Source organism: Falco rusticolus, chromosome 4 (genome assembly GCF_015220075.1).
Source record: "Falco rusticolus isolate bFalRus1 chromosome 4, bFalRus1.pri, whole genome shotgun sequence".
Classification (NCBI taxonomy): Eukaryota; Metazoa; Chordata; class Aves; order Falconiformes; family Falconidae; genus Falco; species Falco rusticolus.
The window spans coordinates 9,789,636-9,809,070 of NC_051190.1; the positions used below are offsets into that span (position 1 = coordinate 9,789,636).

The 19,435-nt window shown below is 38.8% G+C and overlaps 1 protein-coding gene across 6 annotated transcripts in view; it reads right to left on the minus strand.

The window, feature by feature from the left end:
* The window catches only part of TASOR (transcription activation suppressor), a 34,724-nt gene extending 15,858 nt beyond the window's left edge, over window positions 1-18,866 (minus strand). For 3 of the 6 annotated variants that reach the window (XM_037386766.1, XM_037386765.1, XM_037386764.1), the window contains exons 1-14: window positions 18,343-18,865; window positions 10,835-10,980; window positions 9,646-9,738; window positions 8,697-8,769; window positions 7,294-7,385; window positions 6,797-6,955; window positions 5,338-5,465; window positions 4,606-4,637; window positions 3,820-3,925; window positions 3,276-3,379; window positions 3,061-3,164; window positions 2,741-2,813; window positions 2,550-2,624; window positions 164-880 (exon numbers count right to left, since the gene is read on the minus strand). In XM_037386766.1, the coding sequence (XP_037242663.1) occupies window positions 164-880; window positions 2,550-2,624; window positions 2,741-2,813; window positions 3,061-3,164; window positions 3,276-3,379; window positions 3,820-3,925; window positions 4,606-4,637; window positions 5,338-5,465; window positions 6,797-6,955; window positions 7,294-7,385; window positions 8,697-8,769; window positions 9,646-9,738; window positions 10,835-10,980; window positions 18,343-18,739 (2,299 nt within the window). In that variant the 5' untranslated portion in view covers window positions 18,740-18,865. Of the gene's footprint in view, window positions 1-163; window positions 881-2,549; window positions 2,625-2,740; window positions 2,814-3,060; window positions 3,165-3,275; window positions 3,380-3,819; window positions 3,926-4,605; window positions 4,638-5,337; window positions 5,466-6,796; window positions 6,956-7,293; window positions 7,386-8,696; window positions 8,770-9,645; window positions 9,739-10,834; window positions 10,981-18,342 lie in introns of all 6 variants that reach the window. The other 3 variants (XM_037386769.1, XM_037386768.1, XM_037386767.1) reach the window with 2 other exon arrangements.
* Between the last annotated feature and the right edge of the window lie 569 nt (window positions 18,867-19,435).

The following is a 19,435-nucleotide window of genomic DNA, read 5'->3' on the forward strand; positions in this document are numbered from 1 at the left end:
AATAAACTTCATCTTCATTGATAGATCTCAGGGTAATGTTTAAATGAACCACCATGCGTTAAAATATCCACAGGATGCAAAAAATATTCCACCTATAAACATTACATGTTAAGTATGCTTTGAAATGCAATATTTAAAGAGGAACTCCAAAAGACATCCTTACCTTCATACTGACAACTATTCTCTGAAGGTTCACTCATTTTTAAGTATTTCCGCAAGTGTTCAGAATGTTTTTCCAGCTTCCTTTTCAGACCACTTTTATTTCTAAGGTCTTCAGAATCAGAATCTCCACCTACATTTTTTTTCCTACACTGGATTAAGTTAATAAGTTCTTTGAGTCTATCGGGATCATAATCTCCAGAATGAGGCAGTTTGTGCTTGGCAGCAGTGGCTTCATATTTTGCACGGATTCTTTTCCCAGCTTTTGCACTGGCAAATTCAGAGTCTTCTTCTGTGGCTTCATAATCTGAGATGGGACTGAACTGTTGAAGTTTCCAGTTTCCTTCCATCAGTTCCTTAGCTCTAGAAACAGGTAGTTGATATGCCTCACAACCAAAAATATAGTTTTGCAAGGAGCTGTCAATATGAGATTTATTTTTTGGAGCAGAATAAAGAAATTTTTTGTCATCCAACCGTGACTCATACCGATATAATATAAATTCTCTATATTTTCCAGAGCCACTACAGCATCTTTTCACATACTCATGTATATACTTTTCCACAACAGTATTGAAATCTGCAGTAGTGTCTTTACGAGACTGGATTAAAGCAAAATGTAGAGACTGAATAAACTTTGTGAATTCTGGAATGATTTCCTGATTTTCGTGCAAAACCATGGTAGCTGGATTTTTCTGTGTTCCAAATGGAACACTTTTTTGTGCTGCCATAGGAGAAAAGGGAATTCAGAATTAAAATCAAATCATAAAGCTATAAATAAATGATGACTAGTTAACAATATTCTGTATTACACATATTTGGTGAAACACAGTTTGGAGTGACTGTGGAAAAATAACGCAAAAGCCAAGAAATTATTTTTTTTATGAAGTAACCAGCTTTAAGGCCTACTTAAAAGTCAACCTACTCATAGTCATGATGAACTGCTCACTTCCGTAATTTTGTAATAGCCTGTAACCTACATACACATATAATTTTCAATTTAAACCACTTTACTGTCCCTTCTAGAAGGTGGCCAGCTTCAGAGGCTTACTAAGATTTACCAAGAAGCAGGCTAACAGCTCCCTGAAAGAAACAGGCCAAACATTACTCCTTTCTATGCAGTCCTGATGCACTCATTGTGCTGCTTCTAAGCTCACTGGACCTTTCTAAAGTGATTCAGCTTAGTAACCCGGCAGAAATCTATACAGTTTTTTCCCTTCCTCTGCAAAGCAATACAACTCACTAAATCAAAGAGATGCAATACAGGCATGTGCCAGGAGCAAGATTGTCCTGGGAAACTATTAGATCCTTTTACCACATCCTTGAAACAGCAGCTCAAGAAAGCACTAAGTTATATCCTTTTCTTATTTGTTTATTCACACTCTTCCTCTCTTCCAATCAGGCTGAAACTTTTCTCCATTCAACCACCTGAACACCCTGACGACTCAAGCCAGTTATTAACCTTGTGTCTGACAGAAACTGGAGCTCACACATCTTGGAAATGTCACAGCAGCAAGAACTGGAGTATTTTTAAGGAACTGGCATGCACACGCTATAATCTTATGTCTTTCCTCTTAGCCAATCTATAACTGATAAAGTTTTCACAACTGCTACTGAAATAAGAAAAATGTAAGGGGTTTATTAAAATAAGAAATACAGAGATAAGAATCTAAGAAGCTGTCAAGACTTAGGGCAAGAACCTCTTTGTAAAAGCAAAATGCCTGGAAAGAGTTATGTTTTGAGAGTATCACTTCTAACTCACAGCAGGCCAAAAAGAACTACATTCTGCTACTAGTACTACTCATTGCAAATTACAACTGTAGAAGATTCATACTTTGGGCTGAGACTATAAAGTCAAAAGTTCTACTACAGCCAAGTCCTTTCAGTCGTTTCTTATTACTTGGTTGTATCAATATGTTCTTTGCTCACTTACTCAGTTTTTGGTACGTATCTCAATTGGCGGCGGGGGGGGGGCAGGAAATCACAGGTACATTAAAGACTTTCAGATGTTTGTCCTTAATGTTTTGATGGTTAAAGAAAGCCCTCAAACCTCTGAAATGCAGTATTATACTTTCTAGTATAACTCTATTCCTATACTAACACATAGATCTCTTGGAATAGCGATGCTCAGTTCTACTAAAGTATATAAACAAAAAAATCTGAACAAATTTTTACTTTCCCAGATATGAACAAACCTACCTAAAATATGTAGTGCGATAAAATACTTTTCTGAAGAAATAAACACTTCATGAAAACCATCACCATGACCATAACCAATGCAAACTGTTATTCCTGGTTTACACTGACACACCATAACACTAAGAAGTCTTCAACAGAATATAAACTACATTTAAATAAGCATGTACAGGACACTCAACAGTGAATGAACTTACCTGAGCTTATTACACCTCTAGGTTCTGGAAACAGAAACAATGCATGTAGCATGCGGGGCCATCCAGTTTGGTGGTCTACAACACAGGAAAATAGAAACAGCTAAGAAGGAGAAAACCACTATGTTTCAAAAGACAATCAAGTACTCAAACCCCTCCCCACCTAAAAAAGAAAAAACCCTGTGTATGCATACCATAAGGGGACATCATCTGCCAAGGAGAAAGAAGAAAAAGAAATCCTCTGTCCAGAAGTGGTTTCACAAGAACCTGTTTCCAAGCAAAAAAATAAAAAAAAAAAAGTATTCCTTTTCAAACTAAGACATCTGCTCACTACAAATACTCTTACTGTCTATAAGCTAAATTCCATCATGGATAGAGCAGTGCCCCAATATAATGCTTAAAGAGTACGACAGCTAAGGAATTCCAGCTAGACCATGGATCTTGCAGCACACCTCAATTACTAGTTAGTAAAATTATTTTTAAAAACGGGAATAGTCAAATCTGTTACACTCACAAGTTTCTCTTTCTCTAATTTTTGAAGTAACCCCTCCAAGTGACTACCAGAACGGGACTTCTCCACAACTTCATAAAGGCTACAGTACATGCCGTTCTTCAACACTGACATGATAAAAGGGTAGAAAGAGAAGGTTAGAAAAAAAGAAACAAAACTGTAATTCAGAAAACTTTTTAATATTCTGACTTTAAAAAAAATAAGCTAGAACTATTTACCTTCTTTTGCTCCTAGGTAAGTTTCTTTGTAGAACAATGCTGGTGAAATTTTTTTCTTCAATTGATCGATGCTCACAACTTTTTCAACCTCAAGCTTCTCAGGACTGGAGATGAAGTGTAGAAGGAGGAAGAAACAAAAAAAAAACCAATAAAAGACCTCTTTCCCCACCTCCAACCTTAGTCCTACCCTCATTGACCAAAGAACTATTAAATACATGCTCTTAAAAACCAGTTCCTTTGACTATCTCACGAGTCAGTGGTGTTTATTCCTGCAAAGCAGCGTGTGTCACTTGAAAAACACTCAAACAGAACACCAAAAAAAACCAAAACCAAAAAAAAACAAACAAAAAAAGAGATGCTGACAAAGTTGTGTGCACAAATGAAGAGCTCTGCACACACACAACTGAGTCTAGTCTGACATATTTAAAGCACCTAGTCAATCCATATTTTAGATTTTCATCTGAATATATCCAAAATTCATAGGTGTCTACTAGAAAGCTTTAACAAAGTAATACTTTAAACTTGTTTAAATGGTAATACTCACAGTTTGCAGGGAAGGAAAGGACATGATGCTGATTTCAAAGAAACATGGCACAAAAGTTTGCCTTTATTCCAAAGCTGTCCCCTCCATAATGTATAGTTAGATTTATCTAAATTAAGATGGAGAAAGAAAGACTTAAGTGAAGCCACTTGCCAGGTGGGACGGAAAAGGAATGGCAGTAAAGAGGCTGCTGAATGTCCAAAAGCCGTTTAGGAAAAATTTCGTACTAATACCAGACCAGCCAATAATATGTTAAATAATAAGTTAAAAGGTACCAGAAAGGGTGTTTACAATCCCATCTTGTTTTGACTTGCTTTGAGCAGAGTGAAGGAGGTTGGTATGTCTATTAAGCATGCCCTTGGTGCCAGCATCTGTGGAACTATATCCTTCACCTGAACTGTCAACCACTTTCATACATACTAATATTTTGCTTGAATGAGGTTCAAAAAAGAAAAAGCAGGACAGAGGATCATATTATTTAAGTACCATTGAACAGGAGGTTTGGGAACAGAAGGTAAGTTCTTACTGCACTGTAAGTAGAAAAGGAGGGGGAAAGAGACTTAATTCTGTTGAGTTCTGGTTTGTTGTGGTAAAAAGAAGATACACATTAAGGTGCCTGTTTGATCATCCCATATCATGATGGGACACTTGCAATCAGTATGGCACAGGACAAAACTCAGGTATACTGTCAGCATCACTGAACTAGTTAAGACAAAACTACACGGGGGAAAAAAGTCCAAAACCTTCTGTGTCTTGTCATAAAATCAATAAATTTCAGTGCATTCTCACCTGTACCTCTATCTGCGTTGAAGCTGTTTGATCTAACAAAAAGAAAAAAAAGACAGTATGACTGGGTTGAGACAGAAACTTCTGGCTAACAAATATTACATTAAGGATACTTTATCAGTCTTAACAAAATAGCAACACTGATAATTCACTCACTAACCTCAAGCTATTGCTGCTGCAGCACCTTGTGCTATTTTAGATATTCTGATAACTATTTTTAGCACTACATGGTCCAATCCCCACATGTGGATGCCCTCCCATCAGCATAGGTATCATATTGTATCTGTAATCAACTGCCCATTTAGATATTCTCTCCACAAGCAGTAAGATGACACCAGTGAAGAGTACAGTGACAAAGTAGACAGTATCTTTCAGAATCATTTTTTAGAATACCAAGCACGATAATGCTGCAAACATCTTTATGTCTGTGATTTTCCTCAGTTAAGCAAAAAAAAAAAAAAACCAAACCCAACGATCACTATACATGGATTCCACCTAGGCAGAAGGCAAGTAGGTGAAAAGAGCAGCAGAACTGCTTCCTACAGGGGGCCAGCCTACTGCATAAAACCGATTTTGTCACCTCTTGCTTGCATTAGAAGTATTTATTATGCCAAGTCCCTTTGACATGTCCATTCATTTCAGCACTGTTCAGCTACATCAATTCTAAGCGACTGCCAAGAGCTATGAATTCTTCGTGCTGCATGCAGTTCTTCCAAAACTCATTTCCTAGCTTACCTTGACGGGGGCAAGAATTTTGGTACTTGCACCATGTCATCTTTATAAGTAAATGAAACGACAGCATAAGGACAAACATGTCTTGGTCTTCGCCTTATCTCATCAAAGCCATATTCATAGAAATAGTACTAGAAAAAGAAGTGAACACAATGTTAAATTAGAAGTCTGGTAAACTGTACTTTGCAAATATACTAAAGATCCATGATCTTTCTTCACAGAAAGGTGTACTCTGTTTCACAGGAATAGCTTACAAAACACATTAATACAATGATTAATTATTTAAATAACCAAAGGGAGTTTGTTTGAAACCAGTTATGGCAAACATTAGCTGGTACATAAAATAAGTTTAAAATTACTATAATAAATCACATCTATCTTCCTTTCACCAACAGTCTATTTCTTCAAAAGCTGATACCTAAAATAAAGAAGCTTTTAAATGTCATTCTCATATGTATTTCATAATGCAATCAGTTAAGGTAATTTTTTCACCTTGTTCCTTTTTCAAACACTGACAGGATGGACACTACTTCAGGAGCTGATCAAGAATGAAAAAATAATTTTGCAACATTTATTTGAAAGTACATTCTTGATGAGGCAAGGGACAATTAACAAAAAAAAAATCACTGAGGAAAGTAAATATTTCTGAGTTTTGGAGCCTATTCTTAGTTCAGTCACAGAATTCTAACATTAAAAAACCCCATGATTTAAGGCAAGTTTGTAATGTGAAATAAAAACAAACATTCATCTTTAGCCATCTGATCCAGTGCCCAGCTCTGATTTACAGAAGTCAAAAGCAGCTGTAATACTGAAGAGAATGCTTTCAAGTAAGTATCCTAAAATCTATGGACTTGATGGAATAATCTGACTGCAACAGATTACTGCAGTAATGGAGATGGAACAGCTGGAGGGACAGAGATGCTTGAAATTGATTCCATTCTCTCCTCCCTCACCAACTCCCAACCTGACAATTTGGTAAGGGAAATGAAAAAAAACCAAAGGAAATAAAAAAAAAAGAAAAAAAAGAAAAACTGAAGAAAAAAAGAGGAAAAAACATTGCTGTTCTTTCCTAGCCAATGTTTCCCTTTCAGGGGTCTCATTTAATTCCCACTAGCCAGTTCTACTTTTACACTTCATACTCCACGTATCTCCACTCCTCCTCAACCTACGCTCTAGTCCCCATGTACATTCCCTAGCCATTTCCTATTCCACCGACATCCTAATCCGAAGGAAGTCTACATCAGGTTCAGGTATATATAAAGAGAAGCAGGAAAGGCCAATTATCTTGTTCTCTTAATTTTTAATACAGGCATCTGTGGGCTACTGCTAAACATAGACCCTACTTTACAAGACATGCTCAGTATTTGCTATATCTTCAGTGATTTTATCTCGATCATTTCAAAAGCTCTGTTTCTAAAGTTCTTTTATATAAGAAGTTAAAACATGCTCAACTTTCCCCTACCTGAGTAAGTTCATAGGCTCGATAAGCCAACAAGGAGGTGACTTTATTTGCATTCTTTGAAACATGACACTCATGCTTTGGTGTTGGATCTAATGCACTCTTTACTGTCGATTCCATAGCTTTCATACCGATGTGGTCATATATGCTTTTCATTTTTCCCTGTAATAAAGCAGAAGAACTGTAAGTATAAGCTTTTTCCTGAAAACTGGCAAACTGATGGAAGAGCAGGGAAATGAAAACAGGCCATTAAAAAAAGCCATTTAGAGAAATACATTATCTTCATACTTTCAAAGAGAACAAGACATTTTCACCTTTTATAAAAAAGTATTATGCTTGATTTAAGCTCAATGTCAGTATCAGATTTTAAAGCTGATACGGTTCCAATTTCTCTCTAAGCAGATAATTGTGTAAATGGAAGCTGAATGAGTTAGGTTAAAATCACCTTTATTTTATCAGTCAGCAATACAATCCTTCAAGAATAAGCAAGATAAATTTACCTTTATTACTTTAAAGACAATCACATCTCCAGTTGCTCCAGCTTCTAGAGGATTAGGCTGTAATAAATCGGCATACCTGGAGATATATACACCTGAGAGGAGTATAAAAATATAACAAAACCCCACATTACGTTGAATGTTAAAGCATTATTGGAAGTTTAAGAACATTACATGGGATTAAAGCTCAACATATATCAAACAATAAAGACACAACAGTCTTTTTGGAATATGATCAGAGAAACGTGTAAAGGCCATGTTCACAATCTGCACCTTCAGGACAGCAGAATAAAGGTTTACTTGCATCCATTGCAGTATGAAATACCACAGCAGAAAACGGACACTAGCCCAGCTTGAAAGGAGCACACCCACATCACTGAAAGCATTGTGACCCAGAGGACAAGCCCTGCCCAAGGACTACACAAATACCGCTTTCAGGTGTTCCTTTTTTAAACAGCGTCCCACTGCACCATGTGGAGATAAGCAGTGAAGGCATCATTGAGAAATAATAGCCAGCTTTGGAACCATGAATTGACACTCAAATGGAAAGGTAAAATAATTTTCCTTTTCAACACTTCAACCATAATTTCACACATTTTAAGCCCTCATATACACAACTGTCATTTGTTGGTCTAGCTGACTACCTCAGGTGAGACAACTGTAACAACACAGGCAAGCACCCATTTTGCTTAGGTTCCTCTCATTCCAAGCCTGTATTTAGCTGCTTTGATAAATTGCTCCAGAGCCTTTACCAGCTAAAACAGTAAAACAAATAATGTGTTCATATACCTTTGTTCTGCCCCCCTTGCACCTGTTCTCATTTCAACATTGACACTGCCACCTCTGTCTCACATTAGTCTCACAGAGGATGACAAAATGATTTCTTACTTTTCTAATACAAAAGTTTTCCAAGAGAAAGTGAATCTTGCACTTTCAAATCTCTTAACACCTTGTGATTCTTCCAAGTCTCTAATTTATCTATGTTTTTCTTGGATTTGTGAGTAAAGAACTTGAGTTCTAGCTACATCAATACTAAGCTGAGCTACTATTTCCATTAGGTATTTCTGAATGCATATACATGCATAGATTTACATACAAACACAGACAGGCACACAATCAAGAGATTGCATTAATTCTTTGGTCTCCCAATTTTACTGGGAAGACATGATACATTGGTTTGATTTAAGCCAAAATGGGAATTAGGTCTTCCCTTTGAGAAAGACATTTAAACGAACTAGTCAAAAATAGATACATGTTCTGATGTCAATCAGCTTTGCTAAAAATACCTAGCTGTGATGTTCCTGCAATAAGCAATAAAAAAAGGACTGAAAGTTTACACAACTGCATCACATTATTTGCCAACTCATACCGAATAATACCAGCACATATCATGAAAAGATAGTTACCCATGGAAGGGCTGCCGAGAATTGTTATTTTGGAGTGGCCCACCTGCAGCCCCTTTTCGCAAATGCCTTGGATCTGGAGAACACACATTTTTTTAAACAAGTTTATCAGGAAAGCCAGTGTATGAACAGCACAAACAGTGAGAAACAATAATTACAGAATTTTGATTAAGCTAAAAAAAACCCAAAAAAAAACCCCACCACCCCCAAAACACTCCCAAAAAACTCTTACAAACAAAACCACCCAGAAGTATGACGACTCTGAGCTGCTGTATAAAGTGTTAACCTGTGCAAGTCACTCCGTATGAAGCAGTCACACAGACTCAACTGTATCTTAATAAAAACCAGCCTCCCTATACCTTAAACACACATTAAGAACGTTACTTGCTTTTAAGACACAAAGCAGAAGTAAACCTGCCAGATGACTGAATACTTAAAAAATCCTTGCACTGAAGCACAACAGAAAATCCCTTTCCATCACTTCAATTAAAAACATATGATCTAGAGACAATGAAGAGAAGGTCCATTTTTTAATATTACAGGTTACTTTCTCCTTAGGGTAATCCGTTCTTAACACTCAACAAAAAAAACCCAAAACAAACCAAAAAAAACATACAGCAAAAAACAACTGCAATGAAAACATACAACATTGATTTTCAATTTAAAAAAAAATTAGCACAAAACAAAAAAACCCACATGCTCCAGAAAATCTACCCTTTTTTATAAAACAGAGAAGATACTTCAGAGACATGTAAATGGAGCACCCCAAATAGCAGAGAAAAAGGATTTAAACAGTGACATATCTTTCCCACCCCACCCTTCTATAACTTTCAGTGCTGAATTTTGCAAAAGTAACTTAAATATTAGTAACTGTCAATAAAAACAGTTTAAAACCCAAAACCTCTTCAATTGAAAAAGAGAAAGCATTTTATATACAGGGTTTTTTTCTTACCTGAGGTCGATCAACCATCAGAAATGCATAGGTTTCAGAAAGCTCTTTTTCTAGGCGACCATCAAATTTCAGCTCTCTGCGTTTTTCTGTGAACTATTATTACAGAAAGTTCTTAACACATGTAGACAGCTGACTGCTATCACATTCAAGTGTCTATGTTTTAAGGCCTCATCTACATTAGCAGATCCAAGTGTAAAAAAACATAAGATAATTTGAATCAGACTACAGTATGCTAAAATTAAATTTCAAAAACATTATACCTGTGGGAAATATTGGCTTAATCTGCAAAAATATAATATTATTTTTTAAGGAAAAGACACTCTTCAAACAAACCTGTGCATTAATGTTTGCAGCATAACTACTTAGAAGCATCCAACTCAATGCTTTCCATATGATCTTTGAAATTCCAGAAATAAGCCTTTATTCGCTTTTTAGGAGACAGATAATAAGAGATTATGTTGTGCATGTACTTTTGCAGTTGCAACTCACTTTTGAGGTGGTTTTCATCAGCTGCAATACTCATTAGCTGCAACCACGAGTCATAAACTTTACAGCAGCAGAAAAAAAAATGCTCCAGAATTTACCTTATAGTTTCACGATAATAATTACAGCAAACCAATTATATATTCTATTACTCCATACATTAAGCTTTTTGGCACTGGAATGGAAAACTTATTTCAGAGTTATGAAGGCAAGCCAAGGCTGGATTTAAGACACACCAGATAAGGTACAGCAGAAGCTTCAACCAAGCTGCTCCACTTACTAGTTCAAGCAATCCACTCTTTTAGGTACTACTTCTTGGAAAACAAAAAAACTACAGAGACTGTGTAAACTTGGCATCAGAACAATATTTTAACCTTAAGTTTCACAGGAAGCATCAGGCCTTTCAAATCAGACACTGCAATTATCTTTCCAGGTTATTAAACATACATAAAAATTAAGAAAATTTTTGAAAACTAAAACCACACAGAGACAAGCGATGCCAAATACAATTCTTCTTTCAGTCCTTTTGAGTATCTGGCAGGCAAGATTTTATGTTTACGCTGTAGTAAACTTGCCTGAAAAATAGCTGCTTACATTTTTGGGGATGTGTTTGCAACTGAATATAAAGCACACAAGTAGAAAATAACCTCCAGTAAATTTCATTTGACTTGTACCTTACTCAAAGTGAAGCTACAAATATACTCACTTCCTTTTCCAAAAGTTCACTATGAACTAAGCTGGCTCTCTTGTAATTAAAATTGGACACTGAACTTGGTTCCAAGTAAGACGAATGAAGAATCTTCACAACATCCTCAAATTCTCGAGAGCCTACAGCTACTGGCTGAAAAAGTGCTATAAAAGAGAACAATTAAAATCATAAGCTCCAATATACATCTGAAAAACAATAAAAAAATTTCCAGTCCATGCATAAACATATAAACATAACAGTTTATGCATAAAAATAAAAGATTCATGATTCAATTTAGAACACAAAACACCTAAAATACTTGTAAAACATGGAATTTGGGCTAGAAAGTTTAAGTTAAAGTTGCCTAGAATTATAGCATCTTAAAAAAATGTTTCTTTACACTTTCTAAATACCACTCTTGAACAGCTAGTTCTCAGAAGCTTGTAAGAGAAGCACCTCAAGTCTGAATTTACCTTTTGAAAACATCTGATACATGTTGCAAAACACTGTAATTAAACTAATTAGCTCTTTTAATCAAGGACCAGGAACAAATTGCACTTCTAAAAACCTCAATAACAGTTTCATACCTTAGCCTCTCTTTAGAGCCCTTACGGCAGTTTTTGTTTGTTTGCTTATGGTAATTATGCTGAATATGAATAAATTCAATGCTGTCTTAAGGAGTCCAGTAAGCTCCTATAATTAAAAAACACACTGCCTGTGTTCATGCTTTATGATAACTGCTTTAAAAGGAAACCTCTTCATTTGCTGTTGCACAAATTCAAGTACTGAGCAAACCTTTGCCCGAGTTCACACGGTAAAGCACTCATCTCCCCAGGCTTCTTCATTTGTTTGGGTACTGAAAGTGACAAACTGATCAGAAGGGCAACCTGAGCATGGCCCAGCAGAGAATCTAAGTGCAGATTTTGAGAGCAATGTCTCAAAAAATAATACTCCTAGGGGAAAATTAACTAGTTCATTATGGCAGGTTTTCTCCTCAGGGTAAATTCCAAAATACAGAAAGCGCAGTATTTTTGTGGTATTTGCAAACTTCAGGCAGTAAGTATTTCCAGCAGATATGTCCAAGAGTGCTTTAGTTTATTTTCTTACAAAGGGCCTGTTTTTCCCTACTAAAACAAGCACCCAGACCATCACCACCTGAAGCTGCTAGAAGTTACAATAGTTAAGAATGAACTACAGTAGCACTAGTCTCATATAAAAGACAATCCACCATTACTCTAGCAGCAAATTAAATTTAATTACAACTTTAGAGTGAATCTTCAACTTCATTAAATAATATGGTAGTAGATTTAGATGATAATCTTTTCCTTATTTGCAGGAAATAATAATTGCATTAGCCTCAATATAAAATACATGTTCTAAATGAAAACTGAACTGTTTATCTAGTAAAAGTTGTATTTACACACACACTTTATAACGTAACACCATATCTGCTAACTAAAGTAAAGCAATGATTCCAACACCAGCAACAAGTAAGTGATTTTTTTAAGAGAGGAAGTTATGAAAGTGATTAAGAAACCGATCTTATATAACATCCTTTTTAGTTACAATACTTTCATTCTTGAAAGGCTGACAGCAAGACGGGACAGACGAAAGGTAACTGAAGTGAATGAAATTCTCAACTTCAACTTAGTATTACTAAGATTGAATGCACTATACTGAAGAAAGTAACACTTATTAGTAAAATATAAAGCAAGCCTACTACAGATACACATACTGGACAGCACCTCCTGTCCCACCCCATCCTCAAACACCACTTATATCTTTCTGACAAGGAGTTACTAAACCGTAGCATTGTAACGCATGAGTTTCACACATTGCCTGTTCCTCTTCTGTGGAAAAGGACCAGTTAAGACAGAAGGTCACCAATGCCAGCTGCTTGCCCAAATTTCCTGTTTCCTTCGCAGTGATTATTGTACCTCACCCCTTCTCCCTTTTTCCCCTCTAGAAACGCATGCTCAAAACCAGCCTATTTCTTCCACCTTGAGTCCAGGCAAGTAGAAAACTCTACAGGAGTAGATAGAAAGAGTGATCACAAACTATACACAATGTCTTGCCTACTTCCCAGATGCAAATCTGGGAAGAGGCATATTATTACACCAATTAATATCCTGTCATTCATTCAAATATTAACTACATTTCCATTTGTGTTTAAATATTTCCTGGTTTGTGGAAAGTTCCAAGGAGCGAGCTGAGACAGACTTGCCCAAGAACAGCATGTCCCCCTGTTCTTCAGCTAGGGAAAACCTACATGAACTACTATCAGGTCTCAACAGATTTATGGAAGAGCTCTACCTAATCCCTTAAATTACAGAATACAGCAAATTAGAGATTTTTTTAAAGATTGTTGCAGGGGTTTTTTTCCTCAGTTTCTTAGCAGAGAACCGAAAGCATGGTTTACTACCATTGTTACTTATTGTTCAGTAATATACGTACTTTCTTAAATATATTTTATACCCCAAACACACCATCTACATTCACCAGAGATACTACTGAAGCTAGAAGGGCTGCTGCTACCTTTGCAGTAAAGACAGATCAAAAGTGAAACATTTTAAAGTACTTGGGCACAAAAGTCATTTTTGAGATTCCAATTTTTCAGTTTGAGAACATAGAGCATTAAAACAAGACTGATTCCACCTAAATGATCACATCAGCTCAAGAACAAGACGTTATAACCACCTTTTACTAGAAAAAGCTTAATAATCAAAAAACTTTTTAGTAATGGAATTTCTATTCCTTTGATGTGCACTGTCCACTCAATACAAAGTGAACAAGAACTACACATATGATCTTGCTTTAGTCTACTTCATGCATAAATTAAGAGCGATTGGCTTCACAATCAGATGTCATTATTGACTGAGGAAAAAAGTAACGTGAATGCAATTTGTTAAATGTATGCTCCTTGCAGAAGTAATAAACTGCTTATGCTCTGAAGACTACTTATAAACACGGAATTTTATCACCAAATCCTACTGCCTATCTGCCACCTTTTCATATACAGTGGTAGCAGACAACCCACAATTGGGTTGAGAACTAGACAGCACCCACTAAGCATTTATTTGTCAGGGGCAGCCTGCTGGTTCAGTATCTATTGCATTCTATTTGTGAGTAGCCAAATGATGGATGGAGCAAGGAATAAACTGTACTGTAACCATAAAGCACAAAACCAAGCCACTTAGCTTTGAATTTCAGATAAACCATCATACACAGCAGTCAAATTTGTTAGAGTGCACAGAACAAGCTTTTTTTCCTTCTCCAAGTAGGACTCCTCAAACACACTCATCATATGCTTCATGACAGGCTCAAATCCACTTCCCACATCTTCCAGAATCTGAGGCACTCCAGGCTTCAGGTTCCTACTAAAAACCTGCAATATTACCCAACGAGACAAGCAGCAAGGCAATACTTTTCATTTATCATCTCAGCACTCTGCCAAAGGGCAGCTATTTTCTGCCAGGTTAAGGTCACTGTGGAAGGGCCTGTATTTCCTCACTTAAAGGAAATCAGAAGCAAGCAAAGAATGAGAAGTACTAAACTAGAACTTCTGTACCAAACCTTATGTTTACAGGCAAAGAATGAGATTATTAAGCTTATCTCCAGTCCTACATTACTTCAGAGATCAGCAGTGTGTACATACATATTTTTCAGGCTCACGGTGCAATCCTGACGTGGGTATGCTGCACCTTTATCAACCCGTCTCAATTAAAACAGTAATTTATGTAAGGACTATATTGCAGTATCCTTATAGCACCTACAAGTGAATTGTTGGGGTTTTGCTGGCTTGTTCTGCAGAAGTATGTAAGAAAATACTGGTTTTGTTCAGCTTCTACCATTTCTTTCTTCACTATATTGGAACATATGTATTTTCAGGTGTTTAGCTAATACAGTACCTAGTCTAGGGACGGACAGACTGGAAGTCCAGATGCATGTAAATCCCTAGAGGCTTGAAGTTTTTCTTTCACAGTGGTCTGATGCTTCAACTTAAGAAAACTGAGTTTGCAGTTAGCAGGTTGGGTTCTTTGGGTATTTTGGGGTGTGGGGGTGGGGGAGTGTTTCATTTTTTTAGGTTAGAATGTGAAGAAGACAACAGAGACATTCTCTTTAAGGAATCCTGAACTAACTTTTAAGTGAAGGTAAGTAAATTACTTTTGTTACCAGCCAAGTTGGCAGAACGTTAGCATTCTTCTCAAACAAGTGTTTCTGCTACAAAAACTCCATTGAGAAGAACCATTTTAAGTCTTCATTTTTGAAGACCAAGACCAAAAATCTGTGGTGTTGATGAACCATAACATTGTTATTTTTACGATTTTTTCAGCCCAAAATGTCTTGCTCTCAAAAGGTCTTAAGAGTTATCAAGTTCAAGGATTGCTTACTGAAATCCCTGTGTTGAAATACCATGTAGCAGATACATCTCTCTACCACAGACACGGAAAATTATAAGACAAAAGCAAGGCAAAATGAACCATCAAATACTATTAAGTAGAAAAGAGACAGCCTAGACCTCCAAGCAGTACTGTGAAGACTTTCATGGATAAAAGAAAGACCATTTTCCTTTTCCCCCACTCAGCCTGAGAAACAGCAGTCATTTTGTTAACTTGGTCACCTAGAGAAGTCCAACTGCAATCAACAACCACCCACTTAAGCCACTGGTTGCTACCCGAGCATGTATTTTGGTATGAAGACCACCCAGAGTTAGTTCAAAAAATGCTCTTCCACCACTTGATCTTGAAAATTTGTTTTCCTCATCCTATCAAAGAAGGATCTTCGAAGTTTCAGGCAGACTTGGAAACCTGAGAAGATCTGACAATCAAATTAGAAGAGGCCAATAACAACAGCTAAGTACTAAGATTAAAAATAAATAAATAAACAGCAATCAGCTGCTCAAGAGAGTGTCACACTATTACCAAACTGTATGTACCAAGGAAAAAGAAGCCTTCACGCCAGTTCTAAGTAGGAAAACAAATGCACATACAACTTAAAAAACCCCAAACCTCACAGCCAACCTTTCTTAGAGTTTGGTTTCCTGAATTCTTCCGCTGGGGGGAGGGGGGGGGGGGGGCAAAATCAGAAGAAAGATTCTCTGTGACAACTAACCACAGTTAGTTTTAAGAAGTATGTTTCCTCCAGATGCATTTCTCCACATTAACAAAATTCTTTCTGCTGACTTCAGTCCCTCATTGGTCTCCAAATAAAAATTCCAGGAAGGCTAAATAAACAGCTACATCCCACGTTTTCCAGGATTTTTCCCTTAAGTTTTTGCTTTGCAGATTCAATTTTTAATTGCTTCACAATCAAAAATTGTTTCCAAAACACATTTTGTGCTTAAAAAAAAAAAAAACCAACTTTAAAAAAAAAAAAAAAACACACACCAACCCCACTCAAGTAACAAAGTCATCCTGTACAGATTTTTATAGTTTGTACATAGCAGATTAGTCTTCCCAACAAAGACAGCAGGTATCTCTCAGGATGGTATGTCCAGTAATAAAATGGAGGTTTAAAGAGCGAAACAAGGACAATCCCAGTACAAGAAAGGATGGAAGAAACTTCCATGTATTTTTTCATGCTGGAATTTTGAATCTAGCCAAGACAGCTCTTTTGAGAGGGACAGATGATATTCTGATTATTCTGCAATTACACAAGATGTATTTGAACACTGGTACTAAGCATATTTTAAGTATATGCCACTACAATGTCAGATGATTGATGCACTGCTAATCTTCTAGTTTAGCTCCAAAACTGATTTAATTGCATAATTTCTCAAATGCCAATACTAATTCCAATAGTGATTTGGCTGTCCTCAAAGATCACGCTGGCAGCCCACTTTTGTTAGCCTTGCCTATGACATGCTGTCCCACAGTGCTTTGCATTACGGTATCACATGTAAGACCATCAGCAACTGTAAGACCACAAGCACTGTGGACAGAATGGAGGGAGGTCTGTTTTGAGAATTCTGGAAAACTTTAAGTTGCCCTAAAAGCTTTTGGTAAGCTGAAAGGGGAAAAAAAAAAAAACAAAACAAAACAAACAAAAAAAAAAAAGTACACTAGAAAGTAAGCCCTTAAGAATGAGTCAAACGACCTTGACATTAGCGAGTGAACTTTTGAAGCAGGGTAAGAAGAGCTTCCCCTTCTACTCTAGAAGCTTGATGTTTGAACTACATATTATAAAACTTTTTAGTCTGTAGGAGATGGCTCTCCATAGGCAAATGATGAATTTGATGACCCAAAAAGGTATTTTGCAGGTTTTCATTCACACTGGAACCAAATGGTAGGAAGCAACTTCAAGAGTCTGTGATTAAGTACTAAACATTTCTGAGATATATTTAAAAGGTATTCAAATGAAACCACACTTGGGTCTGATATATGGAAGTGCAAGAGGTACCATGTTTTAGCCAGACATTTTTCTGTCAGATGAAAAATAAGAGACTTTTTTTCCTACAAATCAACCCAGTCCTTTTCACAATGAATCTCTGCCAGACCTGTATCCCCCCTTGCATGGTGGCAATGAGAAAGAAAGGGAAGAAAAGGAAAAAGGGGACATTACTGCCAAAAATGGAAGGAGGGAAAGGGAAGACTGGATAATGAAATAAACCTACCTTAATTTTTTTCTTACAGAAGAAAGCATTTCAAGAAGTTAGATGTTAGACTCTTCTCTGAAGAACTAGAAGCCTATGCGAACAGGTATTTTTGTGCTATGTACCAAGTTACTGACCCCATGTTGCAAAAGGTCAAGAACTGAGGTAAGTTTCAGGGAGGAAATAAGACATGTCTTCAATGCCACTTAACAAAATCAAAGATAAGCAGAAGCCAATGGAGTCTCATGAAAAGCAAGAAATACCACAGGCTTTTAGAAGAAGAGTCATTTGAAAACCAAAAAACAAACCCTAGACGCTTGGAAGAGGAATGCGTCCAAGCACGTGAATGTGGGACACTCACTTCCTCCCTGCAAAGTAAGAAACTTTCAGGAGATAAGAACAGTCTTCTTTCTGCATATCATCAACGAAGGTCAACTCTGCTCAGGGTCTGCTAGTCTACCCCAAACAGGATTACACCCCTCTCCTGCAGGGACGAGGTCAGGGGGAAGAGAACAGCGAACCATCTTCTCTGCGCGTCCGTGTCCCAGAGAACCATCTTCTCTGCATATGATTGCATCTCCAGAAGCAGAGCCAGGACCAACACTCAAGCCCACCCTGATTGCAGCCAGCTTTTCTGTCCTTTTAAAGCAATGAACTGAAATTCAAGCCGAGTTTTTTTGGTTTTTTTCTCCTCCTTGTGACAACATAAAAACGAAAAAGAAAAGAGGGAGGGGTAGGGAGAGGAGAGAATGTAAAAGCCTCTCTGACACTAAAAATCTTATCCCCAGCAGCCTCGCTAGTCAAGCCATGCCACAGCCTCCTCCACACCCGCAGGATTTTGCATGCAGTTGTGTGAGGTGCGTAAAGAGCCTGCCCAATGAATAAGATGAAGAAGGGAGTGAGGGAGAGAAGGGAGGGAAAGGGAAGGAACAACCTTTCTTTTCTCTGCTCTTCCTGGGGATCTGAAAGTTCCTCCTAACAGGCAGGTCTTCTGGGGGCTTAGGGAGAGGGGGAGGCCCCCCCAACACACCGCTGGGCGGCTGCTGCTGCTGTTGTTGTTGTTGTTCATTTGCCGTTGAGATGCTGCTCCTGCGCTGGCTGCTGCTAGTGATGCTGAGGTTTGGGGGGACCTTGTCCTCTGCAGCAACAGCAGCCACCAGCAGCGCCTCCTCAGTGCTACTGCTCTCAGACCGTCCGCCATTTTGTGTGGTGTCCTCAGCGGCTCCTGCTCTATTACTCTCCACCCCGAGGAGGCCCGCGCTGATCTTCCCCGTCCGCTGATGCTGCTCCGGCTCCATCTCGTCACCACTGGCGTTCACAGCATCCGCCATTCACTCCTACCGCCGAGAAGCGAGCACGACTGCCCGCGCCTTCTCTTCCTCCCCCACCAACTACCCCTTCCCCAGCGCCATGCACCGCCTGCTGCCGCTATTGCTCCCCCTCCGTCCGCTCGCTTTATGGCAGCCCCGCCGCCCCCTCCCCGCTCTCTAACATGGCGGCAGCGCTCACAGAAAAGGGGCGGGGCCGGATCCAGCCCCGCTCCGCCAATCCATCCCCGGCGCAAGTTATAAATAGAGGGGCGAGCGCCCGCCTGCCCGCTCCGGGGGCGCCGCTGCCGCCCGGGGCCCGCGAGGCCGTGGGGGGCCTTTAAAATGGCGGCAGCCCCCGCCGGTCGGGCGAGGCCGCGGGCCGCCGGCAGCGCCTGAGAAGGGTCCCTGCGGCCGCAGTCTGCCAGCGCGGGGCGGAGGCGGCAGCTCGCTCGTTTCCCGCTTCCCTCCTACGGGCGGCTCCTCCGGCTGTGGAGGGAGGCCCGAGGCGAGGTCCCGGCGGGGGCGCCGGGCGGGGCAGGCCGCGCTGTCCGTCGCCGTTTCTGGAGGGGAGCGGGACAGGAGCGGGGCCGGTACGCCGCTGGGAAGAGGGGAGAGAGCATTTCGCGTAGAGATAAAGCCATACGCGTCAATCTACAGCTAGCAGGCGGCGCAGCAGTGGGCGCGCTGGCGCAGCGGGCTCCTGGCCGTGCGGTTTGG